A 14,683-nucleotide genomic window follows, 5' to 3' on the forward strand; every position below is an offset into this window, starting at 1 on the left:
TGACGGCAAAATGGCGACGGAGAACTGTGATGCTGTGAATATGGACCCTGATATGGACCTGCTCAGTGACGAAGAATTAGAAAGGTACGACAAATGAAGGCTGTGTTGTCAGCGGCAGTAATACATGTATAACATAGTCTTATACTGATATGTTTACTCAGAGGTCTTTCCTGTCTTAAATTTCTCGTCGCGCGAGCCGCTAACTGTGAAGCTAAATTCTGCCCCTGCGTTTAGCTTGGTTGTCCTCCACTTAGCTAGCTCCTGTGCAGGATTGCTGGATAGAAATCAGTAATATTGCAGTTTATTTTAATTGGTTGTGAAGTGTTATAGTTGCTCGGGCCATGAGTACTGCTTTCACATTATTGTGATATTCCAAGTATGGTAACTAAGTAGCTGACAAAACTCCCTCACTGTGTGGTCGTGATGTAAAACATGAAAGCCTTCCAAAAAAAGTAATGGCAATAGCCCACAGCATGGTGTCATATGTTCCAGGCTCTGCCCCCTGTCTGCTTCACAAAATAGCTCCGTGTTTGATTGGAGTAGACACTTCTGCTCTGCTGGTTTGGCTCTTTCTATGTTTAGCCAACTCAGGCCAGGAAGCACTCTGTTGCACATTGTCAGTCACAATCTTGGACATTGCTTCCTTGCATGATTATGATGTGATGCTCAGAGTTAACACAGAGTTTGCACATACAGTGTTCAGTAATGTAAAAAAAACAACAGCATCTTAGCCCCCAATATGCCTTTTTCCAAAGACGACTTTTTTAGCAAACAGCAGGTGTTTATAGTAGCATTAATGATGGCTGTATTCCATTTAGCTGCCTCAATTTCATGGTTCTGGTTGTGTGCAGGCTTTCTCAGACACCTGAATAGATCAGAACCATTGTTAAAGTTTTCATTAATCCCTGTGCTTTTCCTCCTGTTAGAAGTCAAAATGTCCGCTGTGAAAAAAGTCAATTAACAAGCATCGTCATGCTGAGCCAATAAGCACACTCATCTGATGTTTGTCTACTAATATGACTTTAACCTTTTTGCTCTCTCTGCCCACTTTTACACAGGGAAGCAGAGGGCTTCAAAGAGCAAGGCAATGCCTTTTATATCAAGAAGGATTACGCAGAAGCCTACAACTATTACACCAAGGCCATAGGTAATTGTCCCCAAAGAATTTGGGTCATTCTTCATGCTAGTGGTATCATTTTGATTATGTGTTTTGATAAGAGTTGGAAGTTTGACTTCTGTCTGTCCATAAACTTGTTTTTTATACAGACATGTCTCCGAAGAATGCAAGTTACTATGGAAACCGGGCAGCCACGCTTATGATGTTGTGTCGGTACAGAGAGGCTTTAGAAGATTCCCAGCAAGCAGTGCGACTAGATAACACCTTCATGAAGGCAGGTTGTGGGAAACAAACCGGTATTCTCTATTAGAGGGAAAATGTGGGTACTTGGTTTTAGAATTATTTTTATACATTCTGTTAACTTTATGCCAAGCATGAGAAAACCGCTCATTGCTTTATTTAACAGCCTTGATCTCATCTAGTAGGTGCCAATTACAGCGAGGGCTGGAATTGAGGTGCATTATAACTTCTGTTAGTTAACTATAACTGTTTTATACACAGGGCCATCTGCGTGAGGGCAAGTGCCACCTGTCCCTTGGTAATGCAATGGCCGCCAGCCGCTGTTTCCATAGAGTTCTGGAGCTGGAGCCTGACAACAGCCAAGTCCAGCAGGAGGTATGATGGCATCAGTTTTACAGATATGACAACTTAGACATGATTATCAGATTAGCTTTGGCCGCTAATAAAGTGAGAAGGTCTGACACTGAGTGGCTTTAGAGGAGATGAACTGGAGGTAGTTTTAAAAAAAAAAAAGACTGACTCCTTCATTTCTGTCACATTGACTCTCCAAAACCTCCAATTCTTTTATCAGCTGAAGAACGCAGAATCAATCCTTGAGTATGAGAGAATGGCAGAGATTGGCTTTGAGAAGAGAGACTTCAGAATGGTAAGCCTCGCATCCGTTACAATCTTACTCACTTTTGTCACTTGTGTAGTATTTATGTCACTAATAACAAACATGTCAACAACACAGACTGCAAGTGTGCTGTTGTTGTCTCCTAGGTTGTTTTCTGCATGGACCGTGCCTTGGAGTCTGCCCCAGCCTGTCACAGGTTCAAGATACTGAAGGCAGAGTGCTTAGCCCTGCTGGGACGCTACCCTGAGGCTCAGTCTGTCGCCAGGTAGGACAGCGGCTTTGGCAAATACTTTAAATCATGTACTTATTTAATATTAGTGGAATTTGTCACAATGAGTGCATGGTGAAAGCAGACTAAAGGTGGGGGTGTGCATTTGCTATTACAACTCATTACAGCTCCCATAATGACATATGAGTATTGAGTCATTGTCTCAATTTAAAGCAGGAATTAATAACTTTGGCAGTTGCCGTCCTTCCATTATGGATATGTCAGTTACTCCATTAATCAGTTGGTACACCACTACATCCTTGCACAGTGTCATCATCACTGCAGGGAAGCTAAGAAGACACAGTTGTGGTTGTTTTTTTAAAACATGTTTATTAGTTTTTAGAATTTAAAGGAAAATTACAGCAGAAAAAGACAAATGACAAAAACCACATTAAAAAATACGTGAATACATGAAATAAAATAACATTAAAATAGAAAAAAAACAAAGCAACAACAATAAAAAAAACAACAACACAATATGTAAAACAAAGATAACCTTTAAAGATTATATTCTTTTTAAGTTTGCTCTCCTGAAGTATGTAGCTACATTTGCATTAATATGAATTATTTTCTCCTGTTTAGTGATATTCTGCGAATGGACTCCACTAATGCAGATGCACTGTATGTGCGTGGTCTCTGCCTTTACTATGAGGATTGCATTGACAAGGCGGTCCAGTTCTTTGTGCAGGCTTTGCGAATGGCTCCTGACCATGACAAGGCTCGGCTCGCGTGCAGAGTGAGTAATAAAGATTACATTGATGTCTGATTGGGAGCTTTGTCCTCTAAATTAGATGTGAACTTTAATGGTAACGCTGTGGTGTCTGTCTTCCATGTCAAATCTCTTCAATCTTGCTGTCACTGCAAGCCAGAGTAACTCCTGATGTTTCCCATTACATTGTCTCTCCAGAATGCCAAAGCACTAAAGGCAAAGAAGGAGGAGGGGAACAAGGCGTTCAAGGAAGGAAACTATGATTCTGCTTATGAGCTCTACTCCGAGGCACTGACAATAGACCCCAACAACATCAAGACTAATGCCAAGCTGTATTGTAATCGGGCCACTGTTGGATCTAAGGTGAGGAGCATGCACAGGAGAGATATGACGACTTTTTCTGGATGTTCAACTGTAAAATTGATTTTATCATCCAACATGACTATTTGTTAAAACCCCTGAGGGATAATTTACTGCGTCATGAGTTTACACAATGGAATAGTTGTTCATTATTATGCATATTTGACTAAACATTAGTATATATCGCAAGAACAACTACTCTAACAAAATACAGAGAAGGGAAGAAGTAAACATTTTTTAAAAAGTAAAAATTGCATCTTCATGCATTACACACACACACACACACACACACACACACACTCACTTAGTTATGCCTAAGTTTGCAGAGGCACAGACTGTAAGGTGCTCCTTCCGTCCCTCTAATAGCCTAAAGTCTTTGGGTATCTTTGCCATGTTTTACCTCTTCCTGCCATATCAAGAAAAATAGGCCACAACTCGTCTCTCTAACCCACATTGCATAGAAACACTTTTTTTTCCCTTTTTCCTTGAAAGCTGAAGAAACTAGAGCAGGCCATTGAAGACTGCACAAAGGCCATTAAACTGGATGAGACCTACATCAAGGCCTATTTACGGAGAGCACAGTGGTAAGTCCAGGTTTTCTAACATGGCTCTTAACAGAGACAGTAAGTTACTTTGTATTATGGTAAACAGTGGACATTATCATTATCTGCACGTATATTTTATTGCTCACGCTGGGAAAAAAGACAATGACAGACTTGTGCATACTTTGCTGCAGCTACATGGACACAGAGCAATATGAAGAGGCAGTGCGAGACTATGAGAAGGTTTACCAGACAGAGAAGACAAAAGGTGACAATCGGAATGTTTTACTGCGGTTGAGCTGACAGAGATTACGCTGCAGATATTACCCCTTTTTTCTGATTTTATTGTGGGTTTTTTTCTGCCTTTTTATTCACCAGAACACAAGCACCTCCTGAAAAATGCCCAGCTGGAGTTAAAGAAAAGCAAACGGAAAGATTACTACAAAGTGCTGGGTGTAGATAAGAACGCCACAGAAGATGAGATCAAAAAAGCGTACCGCAAACGGGCGCTGTTACATCACCCAGGTGCCTTACTGAACAGAGTACTTCCTCTCACAATAACAAAACCATTGTGCAATTCTGTCTAATACCGTTACAGTTGTCCTTTAGTCCAAATGTTTCCCTCTCCTTACTTTCAGACCGTCACAGCGGAGCAAGTCCTGAGGTGCAGAAGGAAGAGGAGAAGAAGTTTAAGGAGGTGGGCGAAGCCTTCAGCGTGCTCTCAGACCCAAAGAAGAAGTCTCGCTATGACAGTGGTCAGGATCTGGAGGATGACGGCATGAACATGGGAGGTCAGGAGCTGGGCACGCCTTGGGGTGGGAGGTCTAAAGGGTTTAAAGTACATGTAATCTCTGAGCTAGTTGACCCATTTAATTAAAAAAACGCTGTTTTATATTGTGAACCTGTTTAGAAAGTTCTCTGTGTTGATGTTGACATACCTGTTTTCTGTGTTCACCAGATTTTGATGCCAACAACATTTTCAAGGCCTTCTTTGGAGGCCCTGGAGGTTTCAGTTTTGAAGGTAATACAAAAGGTTGTACACTTTTCTTTTCTCAACCAGTTGGATTTAAAACCACATTTTAAGTAAACATCAGTGATTTATTTGTTTGTTGTTTTTTTCAGCATCTGGACCAGGAAATTTCTTCTTCCAGTTTGGCTAATTTGCTCATTCAACTACCTAAACAGTTACTACATCAGGACTTTTCAACAATGTCAAACCCCTGACCCACCATCCATATTTAATGACTGACTGACTGCAAGTCAGATTCTTGTCTATGCCATCGACTGAATGAATGCAACCCAATGACCACATGCAACTAATCCCGTAAAGCAAAGGCACTGGCCGGCTCTGACTATGTTGGTAGTGTTACTGGTTTTGGATTTGGTTTTATTCCTCACCGGATAAAACAAACTTGAAAGTCAGTAATGGCTAGCAACTGGTCCAAATATTCTCTTCTTTCTGAGATAGGAGAGATTGTGCAGCTATTGTATCCGAGCTTTTAGGGATCCATGCAGGAAGTGACATCCTTGGGAAACTCTTGAGATGCAACTTAGCAAGCTATTACGCAGCTCGTCTCAACTTACTGCTGAGGAGGTTTTCTCTGCATGAAAGTTTATAACTTGCTTAATGATTTCTGAAGAAAATCATTGAGCAAGGAGCATCCCCCTCTTTTTGGAGAGCCTGTCAGACAGACAGTTGGCTGCTATGAATTCGCACTGAAAACTGCATCCTTGGCATAAGCAAAATGGAGCATTTTTTAAATTGACATCTGGAGCCTAAACCTACACAATGAGTACAGCTGAAGCACAGTAGAAAGACGGCAGTGGAGACCTCTGTGCTGGCTTTATAGCCAGCAGAGTCCACTTCCCTCATGTTGTCACAAGTTTTTATGTTTGATGTTGCCATTCACAGATTGCTGCAATGTACATTTTACTGGAATGTAAAGTGTTGATCTGTGATGATAGTTGAATATTTTTTCCATTTTTTTTTATTTTGATATGTATATTTATTGTAAATTTGCTGTCTGATAGAACCATCGGTGTAAGATGAGGACTCTTTTCTGTAATGTAAGTTTAAAACTGCACCGAGGATGAGCATCCCTTTGACACAAATTAATGAAGATAATTGTTTTTCTTGGTCTGCATGATATATTGCACAGAAATAGATTATGCTCTGTATGTGTGTGACTGTGATGCCAGCTATCTAATTTTACTCAATGCAACAGATGGGTATAAGAATAGAACAAATATGACATAGGATATGCGTTTGCTTTTGTCAAAGAAGGTGTGATGATGGAACCTTGTAAAGGTCAGTTACTTCCTGGTGAGTGTGTTGTTCTCCTGGTGCACTTAATGAAGAAAAGAAAAGCGTCCTCATCTTTGGTCATTGTTTTTCCCCTTTGGTGAAACCATCCTCTCTTTACCCTTGAAAGTACCAGCCATGTCAATAAAGTTGGCCTCCTCTGGGTTTACCCAAAATTCTTGGTTTGTTTGTTTTAGTGTCATTTTGTTAGACTTCATAATTCTATCAAAATTAATATTTCATGAAAGGTTGTTTTTAACAATAGTTATGGATATGATTTACGTGGGTCGAGCAGAGGATGGCGCTGTTTCCCGCTGTCGGTTTGTTGGTTGCTATGATACCACTTGCCTGGAGACGCTAACGTGTTGACAAATACCGAGTTTAACTGCGTTCAGGTGCTATAACAAAAAAGTTTGGCTAAAAATGTCAGACACAAAGGTAGACAACGATAGTCAAAAGCTAAAGCGCGTTGGGGACTGGCTGTGCCGTAAAGGAGCGTATGAAAGGGCTATAGGCCGCTACACAGAGGTAAGTTTTTAGCTAATTAGCTAGCTCAACATGATACCCTGATAACTGGAGCGTATGTGATGATACCAGGGCGATAACAACAAAAGATAATGGAATTGCAATACTTAAACCGAGGTTGTCCGCGCAAATTTTTTAAAAGCCTGTAAGAATGAGATGTTTTTGGTCTTTTAGGCACTGTCTTTGAAGCCCGATGACAAGCGTTGCCTTGTTGGCAGATCCAAATGTTACCTGAACATGTGCTGTTTTGAAAACGCCTTGAAAGATGCCGAGGCTTCACTCAAAGAAGACAAGACCTTTTCCAAGGTAACAGCAGGTTGCCTGTCTTCTCTTTAACAACCAACCCCTCTCAATTCAGCACCCAGTGTAAATATGGAAGCATTTTTGAAAATCAAGCCTACAACCATTCATTTATTATGATCTTTCAGGGAGTGTACCAGAAGGCTGAAGCATTTTACTACATGGGAGAATTTGAATTTGCGCTGATGTTTTACCACAGAGGACTAAAGCTACGTCCATTAAAACAGTTCCAACCAGAGTTCCAAGAGGGTATCGAGAAAGCAACAGTGGCCATTTTAAATTCTGTTGCCAGTAAGTGATTCAATACTATTTTGTGGCTTACACTTAACTGTAGTCACAGCAAATAAAAATCCTCCACACACATAAAATCCAAACCATGTGTTGCCCCTCTAGATCCTTCCTTAAAACTTGAGAAAAAGGGAGACCTAACATTTCTCCAAAGACAGGATGAGGTGAGTCTTTATCGTTTTCACCTTAAATAATCCAGGATAAAGACCTGGTACTGTGATCACTTTCCACTTATCTAAAGGCATACCTTTCTATAGATTTTTGAGTTATTTAATGTGAAGTTCACACCTGACCTCCCATCTGATGCAAATTATTATGTTTCTGAATGACTGACTGGGACAGATGGCAGATCCATTCACTATTGCTATTCAGCATCTTGCGGTGAAAAAAAAAAGGCAGGCCCAGAAGATCCCAAAGAGTGAGAAGACAGCCAAACAATGGCTGGGAGAGTTTTACGATGACAGGAAATTCCTAGAAGAAATGCTCAGTGATGAAGGTGAATTTTCTTTCACTTGGGCTATTTTTCCTTTTGTTTTTGCTTCTCTGCATCTTTCAGTCTACTTGCTGATTTAGCACACAGTAGCTTCAAATGTTAACTTTTAGTTTCTCATCCAGGCCTCTCTGTTTAATATCTCTGTTTTAACCCACCTACAATTATGTTATCCCTTTTTTAAGTAATGTTTCACAATGATCTGCAGGCTGGTGCAAAGGTAAGACAAAGCATGGGGAACGATTGCAGGACATCATTCAGAGCAGCATCACATCAATTGACGCCTGCGCCGAGTTCTTGAACCAGGGGAACCCAATCTGCACACTGGAAAGGGAGCATAAGCAAAAATGTAGCAAGCCCCATCGCAGCCCACCCTCTGATCCTGCTCAGTTTCTAATGAAAAGCCTGGATGAGATTGATGCAGGTAAGGCAGGCTCCTGCCTAAACTTTTTGCTTCTCTTTTAGCCTTGAAAATGCTTATTGTGTGTGTTTTGTTATAGATTTGACATCTGGAAACGCAGAGGGAAGTCTCAAGAAGGCTAAAGAAGTCTTGAAGAACGTGCAGGGATGGTCAGAGAAAGACGTGCCTAATAAGAAAGAGGTTTTGGGCAGCCTGCACAGCTGTATCGGGAATGCCTTGATCCACCTTGGAGAGATGGACAAAGCATTAGAGCATCATCAAAAAGACTTGGAGTTGGCTAAACAGTGGTGATTATTTGAAGAGAATACACAATAGAAGTCGATGTATTTTACAGCTTTAGATGAAATGTTCAGTCATCTTTCTTGTCCACAGCAAACTCCCAGATGCAATGTCGAGAGCGCTGGAAAACATTGGGCGGGTTTATGCCGAGATTGGACAGTACACACAGGCCATAGAGTTGTGAGTTAATAATGAAGTAACAGCTGCGATTGTGTTATACAGAATTGTGCGTTCGGTTACTATATTTTCCTTTCTCTCTTTGTTTTCACAACAGCTTGGAGAAAAAGATTCCCCTGGTCTGTGGTGGATTGGAGGAGACCTGGTTGTTCCATGAGATTGGTCGGTGTTACCTGGAGCTTCATCGCTTCAAAGAAGCCAGAGACTATGGCCTCCATTCACTCGCTGCGGCTAATGAAATAGCTCATGGAAAATGGCAGATAAGGGCCAATGTTTTGGTGGCACAATCAGAATGTGAGACAATGACTAATGTCTACTGAATTTGGTCTGCTTTTTTTGCTGCATTGCTGTTGTCATATTTCAAACCGCCTGAAAGTAATTTTCATTCTGTTTCCTCTCAGTTCCACTTGGAAACTTTGAAACCTGTGTCTCCCACTTTGAGAGAGCCTTGGCCATGGCCAAACTGCAAGAAGATCAAGATGCCCTGAATGCCATTCAGAAGGTTACTTTATGTTGTCTGTTTCATTTTGCCATCTATTTAGTTCCATTTAAAGATATCTTTGATCGCTAACACTTATCATTCTGCTTTTAGGTTCTTGATGAGGCAAAGCACCGCCTGTCGCAGTGAGGATGTCCTACAAGACACAATCATCAGATGAACGTTTTTGGAATAAGAGATTGATAAAAGTCCACTTCCCTTAAATGTGTATCTGAGATATTAAAGTTTGTATTAATGCAAAAAAAGAGCTTAAAATGCATTTGAGCTTTAAATTATAATTTAAAAAACATTGAAGAGCTTTATGGTCACATATTGTACTTGAATTTTTAAGTGTCTGAGTTCTATAAAATTGCTTAATAAACTTGAGTTTACACATTTAAAAAGTGGCTCATAAATAAGACACATTATCCGCTAATAGTTAATGGTGGAAATTTCCTAAAGGTCAAAATATAAACAGTCCTGTATGAAACACAGTTATAAGTCAGGCACTGGATCTTTGGGGGATTATTTGTGAGCTCATACTGAAGAATTAGTCTTGCAGTCTTAAAGACAGTACTGAATTGTGCAAACAAGTAAACTTTTCCTTGAGCACTAAAGATATATATAAGGTTAAGAGTTGAAAAGCTCCATATCTAGATAATGTCATTCACAGAATGCCCTTAAAAGAACAGATGCTGCCATTTTCAGTATTGCTAATATTGTTAGTTACACTGTTAGAGATTTGTGAGGCTGCATTTCATTGCAGAATTCTATGAAAAACTGAATGTCTATCATCAAGAAGATGAGTCACTTAGCATGCAAAATACAGAGGAATGTTATTACACACTGCAATCTACCAGTCTAAGTACTTTTGCCTTTAAATAACCACAAGTTCCCCTTACAGAGCTCTGCTAGCTGCAGGGAACATCCCCTTTATCACACCTTTATTACATCTGCCACCAGGCACGCATGGTGTGATGTATTCACAGATGACTGCTTCCTGCAGGGTTAACACTTTTATCTGTTTATTGTTTTCGCATAGATTGGAGACAGTAAAACACATGGTGGAGGAGAAGAGAAAGAACAATGAATGAGCACCCAGGTGTTTTAGACAAGGGGGATATAAGATATACATATATATATATATATATATATATGGTATAATTCACAAACATTTACAGCTGCAGAGATGGTGAAAGCAGTAAATAGATCAAAAGTAACATCTCAAGGGAAAGCTCTGATTTGCTGTTATTCAAAATCATAAAGGGGAAGTAGCAGTTTTGCAATTGCTTCTACTTTATAAAAGAGTGTTGGAACTGGGACGTTAAGTACGAAGAGAAAAAAAAGCAAGGGTGATTCCAATTACGAAATCTGGCAAATATCCATCAAAACCCACTAGCTACAGGCCAATTGCATTAACTTTAAATATATGCAATGTATAGAGGGGTTTTAACTGGGTAAAGGATGTTCTGTTGTAAAGAAAAATCCAAGTCCAATTAGATCAGAATTATCTAATCAGTGCACAGTTGGAAATGGCACACCTAAAGTTATGTACTTGTTATCAGCCCAACACTTTTACCATTATCATCACTGACGTCTTGTACCAATATAGGTAGGTCACTATTTGCAAATGATGGGGCCATGTGGAAAAGGAGAAGCAACATGGATCATGCAGTTAGGAAAATGCTCGGAGCAAATGAGGGATTGTAGATTACAGTTAAATTCAGGGTATGTTTGTGTGAGCCAGTCTTTCCAGTTTTCTTTTATAATTCTTATCAACTTGCTTTTGAGGGGATTTCCTTACAAGCCTATTTTCTTATCCATACTCCGGAGCAGAAGGTGGCGGTAGTGCACAATAAAGCTTAACGCCAACAGACGTAAAAAAAATTAAAAAAAAAGGAAGAAGAAGATTTCCTTTTGACGCGGGCGTGTTTCTGTGCCAAGGATTGCCTTGTTATTGTATTGAGAGAGAAACACGTGGTCAGCGGCACCACCGACAGCTCCTCTGCAGCCTTACTGGTAAGCTGGCATTTCGGTTAACAAAAGCCCTTCGTACAGAATGCTATATCTCGTACTTATTTTCTTTTACTCAAGCTGCCTGAAATTATTTTGTTCCGATATCCTGCACTGATATGAATACGCCAGAAAAAAACACCAAAGTTATTTAGTATTAAGTGATGTATTGTCTGAATACAGCCATTGCCAGGCGTAATTGTTTTTGTCTGGCGTGCTAACGTGAGGTGCACGCCACTCCCCGCCTCGCCACATTGTTATGTTAATAAAGTAAAGTGTTAAAACGCTCTATGGGTTTCTCTGTTTAAAACATTTGAAGTGACTTGGTTGCGATTTTTGGTTCTTATGAAAAAATCATAAAGTAGGCCTAAGTGAAGCGAAGGGTAATATATTGACTTCAAACTAGCGTTAGACAAAAAGATAATGTCCCTTCACTTAATGCGTCATTGACTGCTACCGTACTTAGTTTGTGTGAAGAATACGATTATGTTGAATATATCTTAAAGTGTTAAACATTTCCATTTGTGTTTTTAGGTTATTGTGGTTCATTGCTGTAAAAAAAATACTGTATCTTAATGTAAGCATGTCTTTGTTTCTTCAGTGGGTTGAGTTTCCCTTTCTGCCTCATGACACGACGTAATTTCACACGTCTGTTTCATCCTGCATTTACAGTAATCATCATACTGACATTTAAAATCACTTGCCACACTGGTTAAGTCGCTATTATATCGGATTTTCTTTGCGGCGTATCCCATTGTCTTAACTCCCCCTTTGTCTGTGTTTACTGGCAGGTTTGACGCAGTTAGTTTAGCAGAGCAAAGAGTGAACACGGTATACTTACTGAAGTCATGCTTGAGTGTGTTTTTGCAAAGTTGAAACTGAAATTTGGATTAACTGTGCCAAAATGTCCCTACGACCCCGTTATATGGTGGCAGCCTACTGATCCAAAATACACAATTTATCCAGGGTTATTGCATTGTCATTCTATTGAATTGCATCGTATATTTTATTGCTCACGCTGGGAAAAAAGACAATGACAGACTTGTGCATACTTTGCTGCAGCTACATGGACACAGAGCAATATGAAGAGGCAGTGCGAGACTATGAGAAGGTTTACCAGACAGAGAAGACAAAAGGTGACAATCGGAATGTTTTACTGCGGTTGAGCTGACAGAGATTACGCTGCAGATATTACCCCTTTATTCTGATTTTATTGTGGGTTTTTTTCTGCCTTTTTATTCACCAGAACACAAGCACCTCCTGAAAAATGCCCAGCTGGAGTTAAAGAAAAGCAAACGGAAAGATTACTACAAAGTGCTGGGTGTAGATAAGAACGCCACAGAAGATGAGATCAAAAAAGCGTACTGCAAACGGGCGCTGTTACATCACCCAGGTGCTTTACTGAACAGAGTACTTCCTCTCACAATAACAAAACCATTGTGCAATTCTGTCTAATACCGTTACAGTTGTCCTTTAGTCCAAATGTTTCCCTCTCCTTACTTTCAGACCGTCACAGCGGAGCAAGTCCTGAGGTGCAGAAGGAAGAGGAGAAGAAGTTTAAGGAGGTGGGCGAAGCCTTCAGCGTGCTCTCAGACCCAAAGAAGAAGTCTCGCTATGACAGTGGTCAGGATCTGGAGGATGACGGCATGAACATGGGAGGTCAGGAGCTGGGCACGCCTTGGGGTGGGAGGTCTAAAGGGTTTAAAGTACATGTAATCTCTGAGCTAGTTGACCCATTTAATTAAAAAAACGCTGTTTTATATTGTGAACCTGTTAAGAAAGTTCTCTGTGTTGATGTTGACATACCTGTTTTCTGTGTTCACCAGATTTTGATGCCAACAACATTTTCAAGGCCTTCTTTGGAGGCCCTGGAGGTTTCAGTTTTGAAGGTAATACAAAAGGTTGTACACTTTTCTTTTCTCAACCAGTTGGATTTAAAACCACATTTTAAGTAAACATCAGTGATTTATTTGTTTGTTGTTTTTTTCAGCATCTGGACCAGGAAATTTCTTCTTCCAGTTTGGCTAATTTGCTCATTCAACTACCTAAACAGTTACTACATCAGGACTTTTCAACAATGTCAACCCCCTGACCCACCATCCATATTTAATGACTGACTGACTGCAAGTCAGATTCTTGTCTATGCCATCGACTGAATGAATGCAACCCAATGACCACATGCAACTAATCCCGTAAAGCAAAGGCACTGGCCGGCTCTGACTATGTTGGTAGTGTTACTGGTTTTGGATTTGGTTTTATTCCTCGCCGGATAAAACAAACTTGAAAGTCAGTAATGGCTAGCAACTGGTCCAAATATTCTCTTCTTTCTGAGATAGGAGAGATTGTGCAGCTATTGTATCCGAGCTTTTAGGGATCCATGCAGGAAGTGACATCCTTGGGAAACTCTTGAGATGCAACTTAGCAAGCTATTACGCAGCTCGTCTCAACTTACTGCGGAGGAGGTTTTCTCTGCATGAAAGTTTATAACTTCCACTTCCCTCATGTTGTCACAAGTTTTTATGTTTGATGTTGCCATTCACAGATTGCTGCATTGTACATTTTACTGGAATGTAAAGTGTTGATCTGTGATGATAGTTGAATATTTTTTCCATTTTTTTTTATTTTGATATGTATATTTATTGTAAATTTGCTGTCTGATAGAACCATCGGTGTAAGATGAGGACTCTTTTCTGTAATGTAAGTTTAAAACTGCACCGACGATGAGCATCCCTTTGACACAAATTAATGAAGATAATTGTTTTTCTTGGTCTGCATGATATATTGCACAGAAATAGATTATGCTCTGTATGTGTGTGACTGTGATGCCAGCTATCTAATTTTACTCAATGCAACAGATGGGTATAAGAATAGAACAAATATGACATAGGATATGCGTTTGCTTTTGTCAAAGAAGGTGTGATGATGGAACCTTGTAAAGGTCAGTTACTTCCTGGTGAGTGTGTTGTTCTCCTGGTGCACTTAATGAAGAAAAGAAAAGCGTCCTCATCTTTGGTCATTGTTTTTCCCCTTTGGTGAAACCATCCTCTCTTTACCCTTGAAAGTACCAGCCATGTCAATAAAGTTGGCCTCCTCTGGGTTTACCCAAAATTCTTGGTTTGTTTGTTTTAGTGTCATTTTGTTAGACTTCATAATTCTATCAAAATTAATATTTCATGAAAGGTTGTTTTTAACAATAGTTATGGATATGATTTACGTGGGTCGAGCAGAGGATGGCGCTGTTTCCCGCTGTCGGTTTGTTGGTTGCTATGATACCACTTGCCTGGAGACGCTAACGTGTTGACAAGTACCGAGTTTAACTGCGTTCAGGTGCTATAACAAAAAAGTTTGGCTAAAAATGTCAGACACAAAGGTAGACGACGATAGTCAAAAGCTAAAGCGCGTTTTCTCCAGTTCACTGGCCGTTGGGGACTGGCTGTGCCGTAAAGGAGCGTATGAAAAGGCTATGGACCGCTACACAGAGGTAAGTTTTTAGCTAATTAGCTAGCTCAACATGATACCCTGATAACTGGAGCGTATGTGATGATACTAGGGCGATAA

General features: G+C 40.1%; 3 protein-coding genes across 4 annotated transcripts; all 3 read left to right on the forward strand.

Moving 5' to 3' along the window:
- Window positions 1–10: 10 nt before the first annotated feature.
- On the forward strand, window positions 11–6,330 carry dnajc7 (DnaJ (Hsp40) homolog, subfamily C, member 7). The gene is made up of 14 exons (XM_069675802.1): window positions 11–84; window positions 1,059–1,147; window positions 1,267–1,391; window positions 1,619–1,732; window positions 1,929–2,003; window positions 2,120–2,238; window positions 2,824–2,977; window positions 3,149–3,313; window positions 3,803–3,894; window positions 4,047–4,120; window positions 4,231–4,377; window positions 4,491–4,643; window positions 4,811–4,873; window positions 4,975–6,330. The coding sequence occupies exons 1-14, from the start codon at window positions 11–13 to the stop codon at window positions 5,010–5,012; spliced, it is 1,482 nt and encodes a 493-aa protein (XP_069531903.1). The 3' UTR covers window positions 5,013–6,330.
- A 247-nt stretch (window positions 6,331–6,577) lies between these two features.
- Window positions 6,578–9,465, forward strand: LOC138603942 (outer dynein arm-docking complex subunit 4-like). The gene is made up of 11 exons (XM_069675722.1): window positions 6,578–6,682; window positions 6,854–6,985; window positions 7,108–7,270; window positions 7,373–7,431; window positions 7,610–7,763; window positions 7,966–8,181; window positions 8,258–8,465; window positions 8,551–8,637; window positions 8,732–8,928; window positions 9,036–9,136; window positions 9,227–9,465. Exons 1-11 carry the CDS (start codon window positions 6,578–6,580, stop codon window positions 9,260–9,262), a joined length of 1,458 nt encoding a protein of 485 aa, XP_069531823.1. The 3' UTR covers window positions 9,263–9,465.
- A 1,596-nt stretch (window positions 9,466–11,061) lies between these two features.
- Window positions 11,062–14,233, forward strand: LOC138604004 (dnaJ homolog subfamily C member 7-like). 2 transcript variants are annotated; one of them, XM_069675799.1, is made up of 6 exons: window positions 11,062–11,131; window positions 12,188–12,261; window positions 12,372–12,518; window positions 12,632–12,784; window positions 12,952–13,026; window positions 13,116–14,233. In XM_069675799.1, exons 2-6 carry the CDS (start codon window positions 12,192–12,194, stop codon window positions 13,151–13,153), a joined length of 483 nt encoding a protein of 160 aa, XP_069531900.1. In that variant the 5' UTR covers window positions 11,062–11,131; window positions 12,188–12,191; the 3' UTR covers window positions 13,154–14,233. The 2 variants fall into 2 exon arrangements, with proteins under 2 accessions (XP_069531900.1, XP_069531901.1); XM_069675800.1 differs by having other exon boundaries at window positions 12,952–13,014.
- The last annotated feature ends 450 nt before the right edge of the window (window positions 14,234–14,683 follow it).

This window comes from Semicossyphus pulcher, unplaced genomic scaffold, assembly GCF_022749685.1.
Source record: "Semicossyphus pulcher isolate SPU_LCO1_2020_fin unplaced genomic scaffold, fSemPul1.0.p SCAF_25, whole genome shotgun sequence".
Taxonomy (NCBI): domain Eukaryota; kingdom Metazoa; phylum Chordata; class Actinopteri; order Labriformes; family Labridae; genus Semicossyphus; species Semicossyphus pulcher.